General features: G+C 41.2%; 1 protein-coding gene across 7 annotated transcripts in view; it reads right to left on the reverse strand.

Moving 5' to 3' along the window:
• TRAK1 (trafficking kinesin protein 1) overlaps positions 1 to 20,183 on the reverse strand; it is a 131,441-nt gene that overhangs the window by 67,331 nt on the left and 43,927 nt on the right. For 5 of the 7 annotated variants that reach the window (XM_061587547.1, XM_061587550.1, XM_061587551.1 and 2 more), the window contains one exon: positions 2,246 to 2,322. In XM_061587547.1, the coding sequence (XP_061443531.1) occupies positions 2,246 to 2,322 (77 nt within the window). Of the gene's footprint in view, positions 1 to 2,245; positions 2,323 to 9,815; positions 10,075 to 20,183 lie in introns of those variants that run through there. The other 2 variants (XM_061587546.1, XM_061587548.1) reach the window with 2 other exon arrangements.

Consider the following 20,183-nt stretch of genomic DNA (forward strand, 5'->3'; position numbering starts at 1 on the left):
TATAGCATACAGCCACTGTCATGGCTGTATAATGTAAAGTAGAATCATAGAATAGTAGAGCTGGAAGGGACTTGTAAGACCATTGAGTCCAGCCCCCTGCTCAATGCAGGAATCCAAGTTAAAGCATATGTGACAGACAGTTGTCCAGCTGCCTCTTGAATGCCTCCAATGTTGGAGAGCCAATATTGTAAGTAGTCAACATTGTTGTTGGTCTGGCCTTCCTACAGCTCTTGCCACTGTTCCTTCACCTTGGACTTAAAGATGGGAGTTAAGCCGCTTTAGGGAATGTTTGCATGTCAAAAAGCAAGGTAATCTGGGCATGAAAAGCAAGGTAGTCTTGGTATTTGTTGTTGTTATGTGCCTTCAAGTCGATTACGACTTATGGCGACCCTATGAATCAGCGACCTCCAAGAGCATCTGAGTCTTGGCATAAACTACATTAATAGTAATTCAAAAAATGCCACTCAATCAGCTTTATAGTTCTCCATTTTAACCACAACCCTAGAGTGATTTACTTTCCAGTCTCCATTATTTCATTACAGTTCACTCCAAGTTAGCATGTTTAAAACTATGAGAATTTTCATAATCTTTAGTACACTTTCTTGCAAGTTTTGAGATAGCTTTCCAAGTAAATTTACCTGAGATCAGAGTACCACAATCACAAATTTTATATGACTACACAGGGGAACCATTGGTAGTACTTGATATTGTTATGGGTTTGGGGGCTGACATAGATGATTTCTATGAGTCCCCTTCCAGGCTCTGATTGGGAATCCTGCACCTGGAGGTGGGCTCTGCAGCAGAGAAACCTGGTCTGCTGGTCAGATGAGTCTTTTTTGTTAGTCTAATAAAGTGGCCAGGTGGGCTAATGGTTCTGTTAAGTGCCCATTAACTGGTAAATTGGCCAGGGAGATCCTTTCCTTACTGAAACTCTTCAGGAGAGCCTCCCCCCCTCCTGGGGCCAAAAGAGAAGCTTCTGTTTTTAGTAGAGTCTGAGAAAAGGCTGGGAACTGGAGACATGCAGAGAGACGGGCTCCCTGCATCGTGCCTTTAGAATGTCTCCTGTAACTTTAATGGAAAAGCAAGATCTATTGGACTGCTGATGCTTTGAACCCCTCCATCTTAAGCTCAAGTTGGAATGTGTGTAAATAAAAACCATATTTCATAAAGACACCATAGTCTCTGCTAACCTTCTTTCCAAGGAAACCAAAACCTGGGTAAGTGCAGGGACCCCTGGAGATCTCTCACTACTCAAAGACTGGGGTGGCGCGCAACAATATTCTTTGCAAGAGACAATAGCTGAACAGTTTTGCTTAGACTACAGCAGGAGCAGATTCTGATGGCATAAATGGAAGATTTCCCCCTAAAATACAGTGACTGGCTGGTGATCCTCATCTGTTATTGACTTTTTTTAAAAGCCTCAAATCCAGATTAATTAATTAATTAATTAAATTTATATCCTGCTCTTTGTTCGAACGAGCCCAGGGCACCAAATGAGTTTTGAGTGAGTCTCCTCGAAAAGCCTAAATCCCACTTCTTTTCATGGGACTACGTCACAACTAACTTTGGCTGGATTTGGTTCTATATCGGTCATTAAAAGGACAAATTCACAACAAATAAAGCCTTTATATCCTATAATTTGCATAAGTACTCAAAAAATGTAGCTATTTATAAACTGGCATTAGTGGATTACACATGCTTTGACTATGTATGAACACAAAGGACACAATGTAGCAAAAATTTGTCAGAATTAGATGTCAGTGAAATAAGTGGCACACGCTTGATGCAACTAAAATTCTACTTGATTGCTTTTGAAAGAATTTAGTTTTGACTTTAGAGGTGATAACACACACCCCACATACACACATTTACTGAACATGTAAGGAAGTAGGATTGCTCCTGCTACCCACACTCCCTGCATGCTGGCAAGACTCTCCTGCAACTGCACATTAGGTGCCAGTGTGAAGGGGTCATACCCACCTTCACACCAACACCCAGTTCATGGCATTGGGGGTGTGGGCTAGCAAGGTGGTGATGAAGGTGATGGAACAGAGACACAGTTCTGCTGCTTCCTACGTGTGTAAATACAATTTGTGAAGGGGCCTCATTTAACCCAATTTTGGGTGGATTGTGTACACTATTCTAATCACTTCACTAAGGCTGAAAGTAGTAATTTCTGAAGGTGATAAACCTTTTCCAAGGCACATGTTACTTTTATTATTCCATGTTAACATGGGATACTTACCTCTTCAAGAAGACGTGTAACAGCATCAATGTCATTGTATGTTTTAGTCATCTGGCCCACTCTTTCAGCACATAAAACTGGAAGAAAACAAAAGAAGCAATTCTTGGTTTTGCCCACTGTATGACCAAAACAAAATCTGAATGATATAAGCATGAAAGAGAAAAATAAAGTTTTAATGTTTCATCAAGTAATCTTTCATCAAGTAATGGTTGTATCGCATTACATAATTACTTACAGCCTGGTCTGATACATGCTTACTAAGACTTACTACAATTAATGGGGTTGACCCTGAAGTGTGCACAGAACTGCTGTCTTGCGCTTCCAAACATATTAAAAGGGTTCAATATATTCTTTAAAACTGTGAAATTAAGATAATAATTTACTTCTACACAGTTAAAAGAAGTGCTTACAGTATGATTGGGGCCAACACGACACTGCTGGTGACCCCTTATAGAATTTTAAATGTTTTCTGAACTCTATGGCTTGGATCCTTAAGTAAGAGGTAACTTAAGGAAGTTCATGGAAGGAACACACACATGAGGCTGCTTGGGAAAGAGAAGTCACTCAAAATTGGACAGAAATCCAGCCATTTTAAAAAAAAAATTGCAATTGTCTCCTCCACTAGCAAACCCAAACCCAACTCTTTACCCCACATTATTCAGGGAGCTCCCTCCCCAGTCTTCTGGTGACGCTTGGGGGGCAGGAGGCTGTAGCAGTGAAGAAGAGATGGGAAGGTTCCCTTCCATGTACTTCCTTAAGTTAACCTCTCTTAAGATCCAAGCCTATGTATTCACATGTATCTGTAGTCCAATATTCAGGCCTATGATTGTTCTGTATGAAAGTTCTTTGCTGTCATGATTCCCTCTGAGTACTCTTGATTCAAACCAGGAGCAGCAAGCACTGCAGAAAGAAGATCATGAATGCAAGCAGGAGAGAGATGAGACAATGGAGCACAGCCCAGTTGACAGAGCAGCCCCCCTTCCTCCGAACACTCCTGGCTCCACTGTTGAAGCAGGAGTCCCAGAAGCATCCTCTCTTTTGCCAGTGCAGGAGAGGGATCTGTTAGAGTCTGCAGAGGCCACTTTCCTGCTGGGGGACGTGGGGGAGGGCAATGGGGTGTGGCCTGATAAGACAGGTCAGGAGGATTCAGAGGTGGAGGCAAGCCTGGCATTGTCTCCCATGGAGAGGCAGCACAACAAGAGAAAACAGATGCATCCCTCTAGATATAGTGTCCACCTTCGGGCTAGGAACTTCCCACAGGAGCAGGGATTCTGGTGAGTAGCTAGGCATCTAAGCCTCTGATTAAAAGCTTCATAGGTAGATGAGCAAACTTCGTGCAGCCTTGGACTTCTTACTACTGATCTGACCTAGAGAACTCTGGTCCTTGCACCTTGACCAGTCGTACTCCTCCTAACCCTGTGCCTTGCACGAGCTCCTTCACGGTATCTGGCTCTCCATAACTCTGAGTCTCTAATGTTAATCTGCTTTAATAAAGTATCACTTCCTTACTTGTAAATAAGTGCACCTGCTTCATGTTTTGGGCAGGATCCAAGACATCTTCACAGTTGGTGCATCATCAATAAAGCAGGATTCGAAGACTGCTGGTTTTGCAGTGCCTTTCAGACAACTGTAACATCAGCTTGTGCAAGGCTCTGCAAAGTCTTGGTTCTGGTATGACATATCAATTGGGGTCAACAGGGAAGGTTTTCACAGTAGTATTCATGTTAATCTTTCATTTCCACCTACAGAGCTTGTTGCCAAGTGTGCAGAGGAGCCACACAGCATGACCGTCACTGTGTATTGACATTACATTTTATATGTGAATATCCTGATGCCATTTCTTCAGCCTCATTATCCAAACATGAAAAAGAGCAGCAGCACATACCAAAGCTTATCAATTTGTTCCCAGGAAAATGACCTTGCTCTGCCCATGGGAGTATCAGTTATACAGTTTAATTGTTTGGGTTGTACCTGTTAATGATTGTAGTTGTGCGGCCTCTAAGGAAAAGTCTAGTTGCCATAGTGTGACTGAGTCTTTGTTTAAGAAGAGCTTGCTGCTGATAATCCAAGTAAGGTTTGTAAATGCACTTCAGCATTTGGGTAGAGAAGGGTGTGGGGAGAAGCACACCGAAACCGAGAAAGGAGTGTGGGAAACAACTCATTTTGAAAAAGAAGCCTTTATGTTCTTGGTATGCACTTTCTCTTAGAAGCCTTCTTGTTAATTAAGATTGCCTAAGTACTACAAAATGTATATCATTCTACTTTTTCTCTAATTTACTTCAATTCTGACATTTCCAGTATGTTAGGAAATACCATGAAATCAACATGATTGTCGTGTGTGCCAATGGAGCATATGGCACAGACACCTTTTGAAAACAATAAATTATATTTCCATGTAGGAATTTTGACGATTGAAGTAGCCCCTAGTTCAGTGGTGGTGTTTGAATTTTTAGTATAGGATCTCATAGCTAGCTAAGCCCCCTTTTAGGATGCACACCTTAATGTGGTCAGGGGGGTTGAGAGAAGAAGCTGAGAGCAATGCCATTAGGAGTCTAGACCAACAGGCTAAACTCCTAGCAGGGGCACCCAAGGCGGAATGGTCAAAGCTGAGACACCAGACTAAGATGCATCCAAACTCAGAGGAAGGCAATGGTAAACCACCTCTGAATACCTCTTACCACGAAAACCCTATGAACAGAGTATCCAAAATGCAACACAAGATAGTGCTGGAAGATGAGACCCCCAGGTCAGAAGGCACTCACTAAGCTACTGGGGAAGAACAAAGGACAAGTATGAGTAGCACTGTGACTAATGACGCAGCTGGGTCAAAGCCAAAAGGAAGCCCAGAGGGCAATGCGCACAGAGGCAAAAGGAGAGTCTGGAGTTGTATGACGCACACAATAGGAACATGGAATGTGAGAAGCATGAACCAGGGAAAGTTAGAAATTGTCAAGCAAGAAATGGAACGTATCAACATTCCAATACTTGGCGTGAGTGAATTAAAATGGATGGGAATGGGACATTTTCAATCAGACAACTACAAAATATTTTATGCAGGAAATGAGAAATTAAGAAGAAACAGGGTTGCTTTAATAGTGAGAAGTGATGTAGCAAAAGAAATTAGGAGCTACAGTGCAAGGTCTGAGCGAGTGATATCAATGAGATTAAATGGGAAACCTATTAACATAACCATCATCCAAGTCTATGCACCAACAGCAAATGCAGAAGAAGAGGAATTGGAGAGATTTTACGCAGAAGTACAGGAGGAAATTGATCACACACCAAAACAAGATGTGCTGATAATCATGGGGGACTGGAATGCGAAAGTAGGGAACAGAGAAGAATTAGGAATTGTGGGGAAATGGGGCTTAGGAGACAGAAATTAAGCAGGAGAAAGACTTACTGAATTCTGTGAAGCCAATAATTCATTTCTTGCAAACACATTTTTTGAACAACCGAAAAGATGACTGTACACGTGGACATCACTAAATGGTTAATATAGGAATCAAATTGATTATATAATTGGTAGCAGAAGATGGAGAAGTTCCATACTTTCTGCAAAAACAAGACCAGGAGCAGACTGCGGTACAGATCACAAACTGGTTGTATCGAAAATCAGAGTAAAGCTAAAGAAGAACAATAAAGCAACCATAATGCCAAAATACAATTTAAATATCCCAGAAGAATATAAAGATCAAATAAGGAACAGATTTGAGGCTTTAAACTTAGTTGACAGAGAACCAGAAGAACTATGGAGTGAAGTCAGAGACGTTATCAGGAAAGAATGCAAAAAAGCAATACCTCTAGTTAAAAAGAGAGAAAGACCTCAATGGATGACTGATGAAACTCTTAAAATGGTTAAAGAGAGAAGGAAAGCCCAGCATAAACACTGAATGCTTTTTCTGCAAAAGCAAGAGGAGATAGAAACACGGTAAGTATCTATCAGTGTCCCTGCTTTTCAGATAGTTGTTTAACTCAAAAAGAAACCGTCAAACAGAATCCTGCAAGTCACAAAGCAAAAACGTGAGGTGCCAACTACACACTGCTGTTCTAACTCTAGCATGATCGTCACTGAATAATATATCTATCTCTGAATGGGCAGTTTGTTTTTCAAATCTCCGTAAACAAGGCTTAACAGAGTGATAAGAATTACAACAGAAATATTAGAACAAGCAATTCAGTCAAGAGATTTGCTCTTTGTTCACTATAAAGTACAACTCCAACATGCCAGATGCCACACATTGTGTCTGCAGCAGGGACTTTCAAACTATAGCAGAAAAGGTAAATAATAATAAAAAAGGAAGTTTTTGAAACTCCTGAAGTATAAATCCAGTTCTTAGTTATATTACTATTTTTTACCAGGTGACTTCACTCTATAATTTTTATTTGTTACTGCAGACCATCAAAACATTTTGGATTTTACCACCTGTGGGAGTCTTTGGAATAAACTCTTCCAAAATAATGATTTCTCCCATGTTGAAATTGATTGTGTAAACTGGACTTAAGGCAAAAAGAGACTCTTGTTGATTAGCAGCAATCACCTCTGTCCAGGGGCCCAGGTACCAACAGTCAAGTGAAATAAAGGGTGGTCCAGGGCCAGCGTTCAATTACAGAGGCTCCTAACAATGAGTCAAAGGGAAGCATGTACAACCCCCTGCCCTGAAACAGTTTGCCCTGAAGACATCCCAACATTTGGGGGAGTTGAGAGACAAGTACCTCCCTACCCCCTTCAGCAACTGCCTTTACCTCCACAGAGGTACACCTCAACACAGCTGAAGTTATGGATATCTCTACTAGGAGAATATTTCTTGCCATTCCCTTCTATCTCACCACTCTCTATAGTACACAGTTCTCATTTTTGTTTTGCTATTCTACCAGTGACAGATCCCACAAAAAAGTGCTTCACCACCACCACCACACAGGCAAAAAGCAATGGTTCCCAAGGCCTGTATTGCACTGTCACAAGGAAAGGACAGCATGCCTGAGAGAGAAGTCTGAATCAGGTGGGAACTCACGCGAGACTGGAGAGATGGGAGGAAAATGTGGCTGAAGTATGTTTGCAAGGAATGCATAAGGTTTGTAAAAAAATGGGCTGAGTGCACAAGCTGTTATGCTTGCTGTCTATGGGGGACAGTTGAGAGGAACGGAGAGAGGTGGAATGGATGGAGATATATATAGATAATATCTTTAATTTAAATTTAAGGCGAAAGGACAAAGAATGAAGGGGTAAGGAGAAAATAAGACATTTGAATGAGAAGAAAGCCCTAGAGATTCAAATATGAACAAGAGAGCTAGAATAACACCAAAGGCCTGCTTTTGAAAGCAGAAGAATATTACTGCAACATATCACTGAAATCCCCTCCCTAATTTATATTCCCATTACAGCAAGTATAAATTCAACTCTGAAAGGCAGATTTTAATGAGTTCAATGACCATACCACACTAGCATATTACTTCAAGGTGAAAAGAATGAGGTACTTAACTAGTCCTCCTCCCCATAATCCTGGAGCAATCTAGTATTTACACTCTGGTTTCCTATTATTTTTACTTAGTAAGGTGTTTTCATAACTTTTATGGGATTGGATTGGATTGCTATGATGGATTGCAATGGTGTCTAAAATCTGTTCCGGGAAGCTCTAGGATTCTTTAGAAGCATAGCAAGCATTTCTTCAGTTAAAAGGCCAATAATAGTAGTAAAACTCATCAAGACAGCATACACACCACCACTGATCTTCTCAGCAACGTGCAGCCACATGGCGGGGGTGTGTGATGGTGGTCCTAAGGCATGTGAGCATTTCATCGCATCCCAACAGGCCTGACCAGTGTTCAAGACATAGGGTAGAAATTGTTCATCACCACTTCTCTAGGGTTTTGTACATGCTAATAACCCACTTTTAAGAGCCTGGGTGGTATGTGGTCAAGTGTCACACTCAGAGTAGCACAATGTAAATCAATTGACTTACATTATTCATGGTTCACATGTCCATTTATTTTAATGGGTCTACTCTAACTCGGTTTGATACCAATCTCTGTTTTCCATTTGCTTCCCAACAATATATCTACAATAAGCAGGTTTTTGCACAACTTCATTAATTATTCCCTTCCCCCAGCTTTTCTGGAAGCATTACAGCCTTGGCAATTCTGGAGCTGCAATCTTCCCTGGTTTTATCTCTCTCTCCTCCCCTCCATTCTTCAACCCACAATGCCAATGTGCAGTTTCTTCTCACAACTCAATAGAATAAAATAAAATATCCCATACCCCAAGGGCAGTCACATGCTGAGCAGACATTAAAAAATTATCAAATACCTGTTATGGGCTTACAAACATTTGCAGTCAGACTTGGGGGCAATCTATTCTTCCAATGCCATATGTCACACTCTTACTAGAAAACCTATTTTCAGTGTTCTCTTGCATAATGAATTTTTGCCCCAAGCTCCGAGGGTCATTGTACTCTAGCTTTCCTTTACAGCTGGGGAAGCAGGGCAGCCACAGAAACCAAGGTATTTTCCAAATTATTTTCTATAAGTATCTCTTTGTTCCTTGCTACTTTCATCATCCAGGTTATCTATGCTGGTCAAGGAAATGCATATAAATCACATTCTGCAACTGTCAGTTTATGAATCCTTTTGCTGATCACTTCTGCAATCACAGGGCTACAGAGTGACATAAGAATAATTCTGTGAAGGGTTGGATATCCACTAACAATGACATCTGAGTGATGTGCAACCTCCAGCTACAACAACATATTTGGCCTGGCTCCAATATGTCAGATAACAAGTCTTGTCAGACAACCCAAAATCATGCTCAAACCCAACTCAAAAATGATATTCTAAGAAGAAGGGTGACAGGATTCAGAAACAGCATCTGCTCTTCCCTGCTCCCACCAGTACATAGGGATTGTTTTGATACTCCTGGTGCACAGGGGAGCTCCGATCTCTCCATTACTTAGGAACCATGGAACCTAAGCACTAAGGAGCACATGCTACACTCTCATATTGCTCTGGAATCTGCCTCTTGCCAAAGATGACCTGCTCTTACACAGAAGCCACCCACTCCTATCTGATTATAAAAGACAGAAAAGCACCTGGTCTTCACAGGAGCATGCAACAACTAAATGACAAAATATTCAGCCACATATTTCTACTACTCCTTAGTATATATTCTGTCTCTGTCCATCTCTCTTCTGGCCATGATGTATGTTTCCCATTCAGTTACAACTGCTCCAATGAGTTGTTCAGAGAAAAGTATTACTGGCCCTTAGAATGTCTTGTATATAGTGAACTGCCACAATTAAACTACAAATAACCTGCAAGCTAAATGCAGTATCAAATCAAACAATATTTCAAGAAAACAAAACTTTCATTTTTAAAGAATAAAAGCACAATCACAGGCTGAAAAAAATGAACTTACTGAATAAAGTTGATTTAAAGACCACTGAAAATATTTGAGGTACTCTTTTACAATCTCAGCATCAAAACAGTGTGATTAACAAGAACGTATTAACACAAAGAACTAGTTAAAAATCTAATTTCATACATTAAAACATAAGTGGTAGATAAGATAAAGTACCTTCTTCCAAGAAATCAAGGTTCTCATAACATCTATGTTTGTATTCATTATTATGATCATATTCAAAGTTTTCCTCTTCATTTGTTGATTCATTCACTGACATAGCTAAAAATCATCCTTAAGCAAAAATCCAGTAGTCTAATGCCCTGAAAAAGGACAAACCATCTTCACAGAGGCTACATCTATAGAGCAGTTCAAGTAAGGTTTCCATAGACCAGATACCAATCTTCTTGGCTCAACATACTTTAACTAGAATGGCTAGGTAGTTTGCACGTTATGATCACCACGATACAGCTGGACTAAATACAGAAGCCTGGGGGATGGAGAAGAACCATCTGTCTAATTGTTACTAGAAGTAATCCATGTACTATTTGCAATACCAGATTAAACTCCAGTTACATTTCTTTGAATGTAACCATTTCATCAAGTGCTAAGCAACTTCTCCCTTTAAAACAATATCTGTTTGAACCTATCATATTTCCTCCCTGCGTCAAACACAATTGGTAGCTTCCTACAAGTTTCATAGCAACCCTACCAGGAAATACACACAGATACAAAGAATGCTACAGCTTGGTGAAAGGAGGTAGGGTGGGGAAGTTACCTTTGCAATCTATTACCTAACCTTCAAAACTACAGATTTCTAAAGGCACAAACCAGAAACCAGGTACAGGTACAATTTGGGAATTAGGATGCTACATGGCTTCAGAATAAACTAGACTGAAACTAAAAAACTTAGCTTTAAATGATCACTATGGCTTTAAACTATCATGGCAATAAGAAGCTCAAGAATCTATGCTGTTTCTACCATATCTTACATATATTAAGTGGACACACCCCTTTCTGTCATTTTTAAAAAACTATTATGTGTTTGTTTTAATTGGGAAACTGGTATGTCAGAAACTTGGGTGTGGAGCAACATATTCCAAAGACACATGATACAGGCTAAAATCTTAAAAGAGCTAATTAGGAAGTAAGTCCAGTGGAACTCAGTGGAACTCACTTCTAAGTAAATATGGCTAACAGACAAACTGTTATTTAGAAAAAGGGATTTCAAGGCCAGCTCCCAATAGATGGAACCACAGAAGAAACACATTTATGATGCCCTTTACATATAGTCATGGGATTATACAGCCATGAGAATGGCTGTATACTATAGCCAGCGTGGATTTTTCACATTCCACAATGTTAAATTGAAAATACCCCCATGACATTCTGATGCTTCCGATAAGCTCATTTCAAAACAAAACCTTACAATACTTATAGTTCTGAACTCAGAAAAACTTGCTTAACAACCCTCTCAATTTTCATGGTGATACACAGAACAGAGAGAATAGAGAGTTCAAAGCGTAAAAACAGGAAAAAAACCCAGAGCCCCTTTGGACTTTTTTCTCTGAGAGTTCTCATAATCTGTTGAAATTCATTAAAAATCAGCCATACTCACAGAGCACCTGTAATCCTAATACTGACCTTGCCCCATACTCTGACCTTCATCTTCTGTAGTTTAAAAGTTAAAAAAATCCCTGGCTCAGTTTTAATTAATTTAATAAATTTTGGCTGGCAGCCTATAACGCGGGGCATGCTCAGTAAGAACCAACTGTCAGAATTCTAAAAGCCTCACAGCTGCTGGGCTTGTCTGATCAGGGGGCCGCACCCACACCAGACTTTGATTTCACTTGAGACAGTCATGGATTCCCCTAAAGCATCCTGGGAAGTGTAGTCTGTGAAGGGTGCTGAGAGGAGACTCCTGTTCCACTGAGAGAGCTCCAGTGGCCAGACTGGTTTAACAGTCAGCCACTCTGATAGAAGGTCTGTGAGGGGAACAGGGCATCTCCTAGCAACTGTCAGCACCCTTCACTAACTACACTTCCCAGGATTCTTTGACAGAAGCCATGACTGTCCAAAGTGAAATAAAGGCCTGGTATATGGATGTGGCCAGGGACAGCTTTGGTTTAAATTTGGGTGGGAGGCTACAGATGCCTGCTGTAGAATAAAAAGGTGAGGGAAACGCTGAAAAGCAATGATATTGTTCACAATGTTTTCCTTTTGGAAAGGAAAGGGGCTTCCCTTCTGCCCAGTGCCCAACCAACCAATCTCCTCCCCCTCCCCTCCCTGCCCCTTCCCTGGGTCAGTGTTGGACTATGACCTTGGAGACCAGGGTTCGAATCCCCACACAGCCATGAAGCTGACTGGGTGACCTTGGGCCAGTCACTGCCTCTCAGAGGAAGGCAATGGTGAAACAACCTCTGAATACCATTTACCATGAAAACCCTATTCAAAGGGTCACCATAGGTGGGGATCGACTTGAAGGCAGTCCATTTCCATTTTCAAACATGATTTCATAGAAATAAATCCCACTGAACTCAAAAAGTATGCAAATGATAAAACCTGCTTTTCCCCTCCCCCCTCCCCTGCCCTCCCTCGCTCCCCCCTGCTCAGTTTTACCTATCCTAAGCATGATTGCACGGGAGTAAATCACACTGAATTCAATAAACATGCAAATGATCAAACCTATCCTTCTCCACCCCTCCCCCTCCTGCCTCCCCTCTCAGTCCTCCCCTCTGCGTTTCCTCCCCATCCTCTGTGGTCAGTTTCACCTATCCTAAGCATGATTGCGGCGGAGTAAATCCCATTGAACTCAATAAGCATGCAAATGATCAATCCATTCTCAGCAAACTTGCACAGGATCCCATTTCTTACCTCCTGGATTAAAAAGCAGGGAAATTCACTAATAGGCAAAAAACCTTGCAGTTTAAGAACGTACCTATAGCCCACAGCTATTTCTATCAAACTTTAAAAAGCAGGGAAATTGGGCAGCTATAGTGAATGCACCAAGGGAGCAGAAGACCTGAACTCCTCTCTGAGATATTGGACTGCCCTACAAATTGGTAAAAATGCAAACACCATTTGGGTTGGTCTTTCACAGTCCAATCCACTTCCTGTGTAGCATGGAAGAATTTGGTAATATGTGCCTCTGAGCATATGATGAGTGGTGGCAACACCTGCAGTCAGCCCAAATAATAGAAAGACGTGCTGTGCTGATCTTGTTTTAGCAGGGAGGAAGCAACATTATTAAGACAGTTGATATAGTTCAGATGGTCACTTTGAATATGTCTGATTTCCTTTGCAATTTTAGTGAAGTTTCCTATAGGAAATCATTTTCTTTTTTTCTATTTCTGTGAATATGTGAAGTACAGCAACACTTTGCAAAAGTTACACTAAAAAAACTCCAAACATAACTGTGGAATAATGGCACTGACTTCTGCAGAATAGTCTCCAGTGGACCTCAGGAGTGTCTCAGTTTGCACAAGATAAAATAGTGGGAGGTGAAATATATTCTAGAAAAATGCTAGGTGTGCTTTATGTTTTCAATTGACCATGCCCACCTTGCCTTAAATGAAGTGGTTTAAACATAGCAGGCTGAAAACATGCATCCTCTTTTTCCCAACAGCTACAGTCATTGCTGAAGTAGCAACATACTGGAATCAGTCTGATTTTACATCAAACCGCAGTTTCAGATTCCACTGTTAATGCACCCAAAATAGAAATAGAACATAACCTCCAATTTGAAACACAAGAAATGCTCTCTTCACCATCATATGACACTGACCAATAAAAAGGCTTTGAAGTTAATAAAAATAAATTTGACATAGATTTCTAGGATAAATAATGAGGGGAATAAACTTTTCTAGTTTAGATTCTCTGTAGAAACATTAGTAACACAGGAAAGTAAAGTAAAAAGAACACCAAGAAACATACAAAAATATAATTCTCTATCTTTGGAGATGGCAGATGTTGCCACCACTCACCATATGCTCAGAGGCACATGTTACCAAATTCTTCCAAGCTACACAGGAAGCGGATTGGACTGTGAAAGACCAACCCAAATGGCGTTTGCATTTTTACCAATTTGTAGGGCAGTCCAGTATCTCAGAGACGAGTTCAGGTCTGCTCCCCTGGTGCATTCACTATAGCTGCCCAAAGTCCCTGCTTTTTAAAGTTTGATAGAAATAGCTGTGGGCTATAGGTATGTTCTTAAACCGCAAGGTTTTTTGACTATTAGTGAATACATCTCTGTTTTGGATAAAGTAATGTATGAAATGGTTCTCTGATGACACATACATAGATATTCAAACAAGATATGAAACATTTTTCAAAATCCTGTTAACCATAGTTAAGACTTACACTGGCACCCATCTTTATGTTTAAGGCTAACTTGGGTTTATTGTTTAGGTGGAGGATGGAGGAAGTCTAGTTGAAAATGGGCTGGGTGGTGTTAGTGCACAGTCCCACAGACCACACCTGATCCCTCAAAACTTAAGCCCTATCTGCACTATATATTTAAAGCAGAGCTAAGGGTGCTGAGATCCCCTATTTCCCTCACAGAGATAATTTCCAAGAGTGATTTAACAATCAGTCCCTCTTCCCAGGGAACTCTGGGAAATGTAGCTCTGTGAGGGGAATAGAGCTCTCAGCAATTCTTGGCACCCTTAATAAACAACACTTCGCAAAATTATTTGAGGAAAGCCAAGACTGTTTAAAGAGGTATAATACTGCGTTAAATGTATGGTGCATATGATGCCACAGTAAAGAGATGAGTTACATCTCTGGAAGGCAGCATGGAGATCTTAGGAAGAAGAGTGAGTCACAACTTTATGCTTCATTCCTACTTTATTGATTGATTGATTGATTGATTGATTGCATTGCATTGCATTGCATTTGTATACCGCCCCATACCCAAAGCTCTCTGGGCAGTTTACAACAATTAAAAACATTAAAAACAAATATACAAACTTAAAACACATTTTTTAAAAAGCAATTTAAAAACACAAGCTAAAATGCCTGGGAGAAGAGGAAAGTCTTGACCTGGCGCTGCTGAAAAGATAACAGTGTTGGCGCCAGGCGCACCTCGTCAGTACAATAATTCCATAATTTGGGGGCCACCACTGAGAAGGCCCTCTCCCTTGTTGAAAGACTCCCAGCTTCCCTTGGAGTAGGCACCTGCAGGAGGACCTTGGATGTTAAGCATCGTGTACCCATGGGTTCATGTCAGGAGAGACGTTCCATCAGGTATTGTGCTCCTAAGCTGTGTAAGGCTTTATAGGTTAAAACCAACACCTTGAATCCAGCTCGGAAACATACAGGCAGCCAATGCAAGCGGGCCAGAATTGGTTTTATATGTTCGAACCGTCTGGTCCCTGTTACCAATCTGGCCACTGCATTTTGCACAAGCTGCAGCTTCCAAACCGTCTTCAAAGGCAGCCCCACATAGAGGGAATTGCAGTAATCTAACTTGCAGGTTACCAGAGCATGGGCAACTGAAGCCAAGTTATCCCTGCCCAGACAGGGACATAGCTGGGCCACCAACCGAAGTTGGTAGAAGGCACTCTGTGCCACCGAGGTTACCTGAGCCTCAAGTGACAGAGATGGTTCTAGGAGAACCCCCAAGCTACGAACCTGCTCCTTTAGGGGGAGTGCAACTCCATCCAGGACAGGTTGGACATCCACCATCTGGTCAGAAGAACAGCCCACTAACAGCATCTCAGTCTTGTCTGGATTGAGCCTCCGTTTATTAGCCCTCATCCAGTCCATTGTCATAGCCAGGCATTGGTTCAGCACATTGACAGCCTCACCTGAAGAAGATGAAAAGGAGAAATAGAGCTGCGTGACATCAGCATACTGATGCACTCCAAAGCTCCGGATGACTGCACCCAATGGTTTCATGTAGATGTTGAACAACATGGGGGACAGAACTGATCCCTGCGGAACCCCATACTGGAGAGACCAGGGTGCTGAGCAATGTTCCCCAAGCACCACCTTCTGGAGCCAACACGCCAAGTAGGAGCAGAACCACCGCCATGCAGTCCCTCCTACTCCCAACTCAGCCAGTCTTCCCAGAAGGATACCATGGTTGATGGTATCAAAAGCCGCTGAGAAATCAAGGAGAATCAACAAAGTCACACTCCCCCTGTGTCTCTCCCGACAGAGGTCATCATATAGGGCGACCAAGGCTGTTTCTGTGCCAAAACCAGGCCTGAAACCAGACTGAAATGGATCCATATAATCGGTCCGATCCAAGAGTGTCTGGAGCTGGCCTGCAACCACTCGTTCAAGGACCTTGCCCAGAAATGGAACATTTGCTACCAGTCTATAGTTAAGATTTTCTGGGTCCAGGGAGGGTCTCTTCAGGAGTAGTCTCACTACCGCCTCTTTCAGGCAGTCAGGGACCACCCTCTCTCGCAGAGAGGCATTAATCACTTCCATGGCCCAGCCGGCTGTTCCATCCCTGCTAGCTTTTATTAGCCAAGAAGGGCAAGGATCCAGCACAGAAGTGGTTGCACAAACCTGTCCAAGCCCCTTGTCAACATCCCCAAGCTGTACCAACTGAAACTCATCCAAGAAATCAGGACAAGGCTGTCTACATGTCTCACAGTGGAACAATGTGCACATACCACCACTGAAAAATACCATCTTTGAGGCAATATATGCTGCTCTGCCTATAGTACCTAACACATGAATGTTTGTGGTACTGAAGGATGACTTGCAACTCAATTCAGACAGACACAAGGAGCAAAATATTAATACACAGTTCACCTTCTCGCAAAAAGCAAAGATTCTGAATTTTCAAAGCAAACTGTAGGATGAAAAATCCCCCTGCAATGACAGTTACCTCAACAATTTGATTAGGTGTTAAATAGGCAAGGGTTAGACATTTGGAATGTGTGCACAGAAATAAACGTAGACCAATAGATATGAAACACCGACAGTTCAATAATTTATTTAGGCTCCATGACTTGTATGAGAACAGAGATGTAGTGACTGATGAGATCACACAAGACAGGCTGGGACTTATACCATTTCCATCGCTTACTTAGAGGCAGATTCAAGCCTTCTTGGTGAAACTAAATGTTAGAGAATGTTCATTAAGCAACTTCACTTGATTAGAAAGACGGATTTGAAAGATTGTGAATAGATTAAGCCTCAAGTGCAAAGAGGCTTGTTTCAAATATTTACAAATTACTATTAAATATCCCTGTCAGCTGTAGCGTGGGGAGCTCGCGCACTCCAGCTGATCACTGTCAGCTGGAGCTCCCCGCACTACAGCTGATCATGCAATCAGCTGTAGGGTGGGGAGCCAGCATGCTACAGCTGAGTAGAGCCCCACTTTCTGGCAGTTTTTGCTTTTCGGCTGGGGCCTGGAATGGAACCTGCCATATAAGTGGGGCCCTACTGTAGAGTTTGGAACTTCAGAAAGGACTAGGCTAATGTGGGAACAAGGCTATTCATTCAAATATAAACACGTAAGACTTATTTAAGTCTATAACTATTCTGTAAAAACAAATGAAATAGTAAGAGAAACAGAAATCTTTCCAAACAATTGTTTTGTATTATGTAGACCAGCTCTCAAAAGGCCAGCCATGTCCTTCTGTTTATGTCTTAATAACGTAATGGGATGCTTGTTTCTCTTTTACTGACACACCCACTTCAGATCTGCACAGAGGGTATTATTTGCTTTATACTTTCACTAGTGACTATTCTTAGCACCATGTATTATGTAAATATTTCATTATCTGAAAAGATAAAAAGCACAGCACAACACAGCTTGCTTGCAATTATTTCAAATGTTCCACAGTTTAAGACAGAAACAGGTCATTCAAGAAGCTGGAAATATGACTTATATCTATCACGTGTACATCTTGCCTTTCCGAAGGAACTCAGCACACATTGGGTTATAATGTTTTATTCTCACCAAAGCCTTGTGAGGGAGGGATGGGGTAATTTTACTGAATAGGAGGGTAAAAAATAATTCTTTTGAGATTCGGTTTCAAATATCTTGTAACAAACTTCAATGGGTCACATATGTAGGCTGCACATCACTCCCCTGCCAGTTCTTCACCCCTGTAAGCAAAGGATTAAACAGCAAAGCTTACCACTGAAATGACGGTTCTGAGATTCTTCTCAGAACTGTCATTACCTGCAGGGATCATGGACATTGTAGTTTTCTCAAGACAGAAGAAAGGTACCTGAAACAGGGTCTTTCAGTGGTGGCACTGAGATTTTGTAACATCTTCCCCATGGAGATTTGCCAGGCTCCTTAACTTCTGTGTTTTAGATGCTTGTTGATGACTTTTTGTTTTTGTTTTAGTGTGCTTTCAATTTGTAACTGCAACTTGCAATTTTCTGTTTGTGTTTTTTAAATCTGTGGCTAATTTATATGTTCTGCTTTAAATTCTTGTAACCTGTGTATTATTTATGTTTTATTTTTGAAGACACTTGGTGGTCTATTGTGACAAAAAAGTGGAATAAAAATAAACAGATCTCTGCAGGAAATGACAGTTCTAAGCATGGCTCAGAACCATCATTTCAAATTGTGGAGCCAGACAGCAACCAGGCTTGGCCATGTGGTAATAAGCTGGGCTCCTTCATACCACTGTTGCCCCTCCATGCAACAGTAGGTGCTTTTTTCTTTTTGAGGGGGGTGGGGTGTCTAAAAATGCCTTTGAGGATTTGCAAATACTTGTAAGGAATAATCACAAACCCCAGATGTTTGTGAGTCAAAAGTTGGGGTGTTTTCCCACCACTATCATGATGAAGGGTAGACAGAGATAGTGGCAGGTCCAAATAACACACCTTGGGTATCATGTGTGGAAAGATAACCCATTACGTTTCTGCAGTTTGAAGCCATGTCCCTGCTCCAAGTCCAACACTCAAACAGGAGCAATAATTTAATGTACAAATTCAAGAATCAGTAGTAAATTGAATATATTCGGTGCAAATGTGCCCAGTGTTAAAGCAGACAATGAAACAACACTGAAAAGAACACACACACACTGGAGGATCTCCCTGAGGTATGCAGGAAAAACCAGACTTTAAAAAAAGTTATAGCCCAACCAAACTGGAAGGGACCAAGAGCTGCACGGGTCTGCTGTATGTAAATGTTGGCAGGACAGTGCATCACATGGTTGTGAGCCCTTACCTATCAGAGCTGAGAATTAAGATGAAGAGGAATAAGTGGCTGGCTGGCTGTTTCCCTTGAGCCTAGGTTGTGAAGTGAGAGGATTGTTCTCTGACAACATTATGCCCTCAGGTGGACTGGAGGAGGAAGGTAAAAGTAACAGAAAACAAAATCCTCCTCTTTGCCTCTACCCCTTCTTCAGGTGTAGGCCAAAGCAAAATAAATAAATAAATTAAAATTTAAAAATGCAGGAACAAAACACAAGAAACCTTGACATTCTTTTTTGAAGGCCTACACTTGCTGACTATGGAGTGAAGCCAGAGACATTATCAGGGAAGAATGCAAAAAGACAATAAAATGTAAATGTACTGCCTTCAAGTCGATTCTGACTTACAGCGACCCTATGAATAGGGTTTTCATGAGGCTGAGAGGCAGTGACTGGCCCAAGGTCACCCAGTGAGCTTCATGGCTATGTGGGGATTCGAACTCTGGTCTCCCAGGTCTAAGTCCAACACCTTAACCACTACACCAAAAAGACAATACCTCTGGTTAAAAAGAGACCTCAATGGATGACTGAAGAAACTCTTAAAATGGTTAATGACAGAAGAAAAGCAAAAGGAGAAAGAAACATGGTTAGAATCCTAAATGCAATAATATAGCGACTAGTACATAGGGACAAAGAGAACTATTACAATAGTTATTGCATAGAAATAGAAAAGGACAACAAAAAGGGAAGAGCAAGAACCCTATTCCAAAAGATTAGAGAAGTTAAAGGGAAATGTAAACCGAGTAGTGATGCTGAATAATCAACAGGGGAACACACTGACTGACCGAGATGAAATAAAAGGAAGATGGAAGCAATACACTGAAGAACTCTATAAAAGAGATGCAAGGATGACAGATTCATTCATGGAGGAACTATGATGAAGAACCAGAAATTTTAGAATGTGAGGTGAAAGCTGCTCTTAAAATACTTGGAGGAAACAAATCACCAGGAACAGATGGCATACCAATAGAGTTGCTACAAGTTACTGAGACTGAATCTGTCCAAATTGTGACAAGAATTTGTCAAGAAATATGGAAAACTAAACAATGGCCCGGAGTCTGGAAGTGTTCCATATATATCCCAATTCCAAAGAAAGGGGATCCCAGGGAATGCAGTAATTATAGCACTATTACCTTAATATCCCATGCAAGTAAAGTAATGCTCAAGATTCTACAACAAAGGCTCTTATCATATATGGAGCAACAAATGCCAGACGTCCAAGCTGGATTTAGAAAGGGAAAGAGATCATATTGCAAACATACATACATTGGATAATGGAACGGAGCAAGGAATTTCAGAAGGAAATCACTCTGTGCTTTATAGATTATAGCAAAGCCTTTGATTGTGTAGATCATGAAAAACTATGGAA

Source organism: Rhineura floridana, chromosome 10 (assembly GCF_030035675.1).
Source record: "Rhineura floridana isolate rRhiFlo1 chromosome 10, rRhiFlo1.hap2, whole genome shotgun sequence".
In the NCBI taxonomy this organism is placed as follows: domain Eukaryota; kingdom Metazoa; phylum Chordata; class Lepidosauria; order Squamata; family Rhineuridae; genus Rhineura; species Rhineura floridana.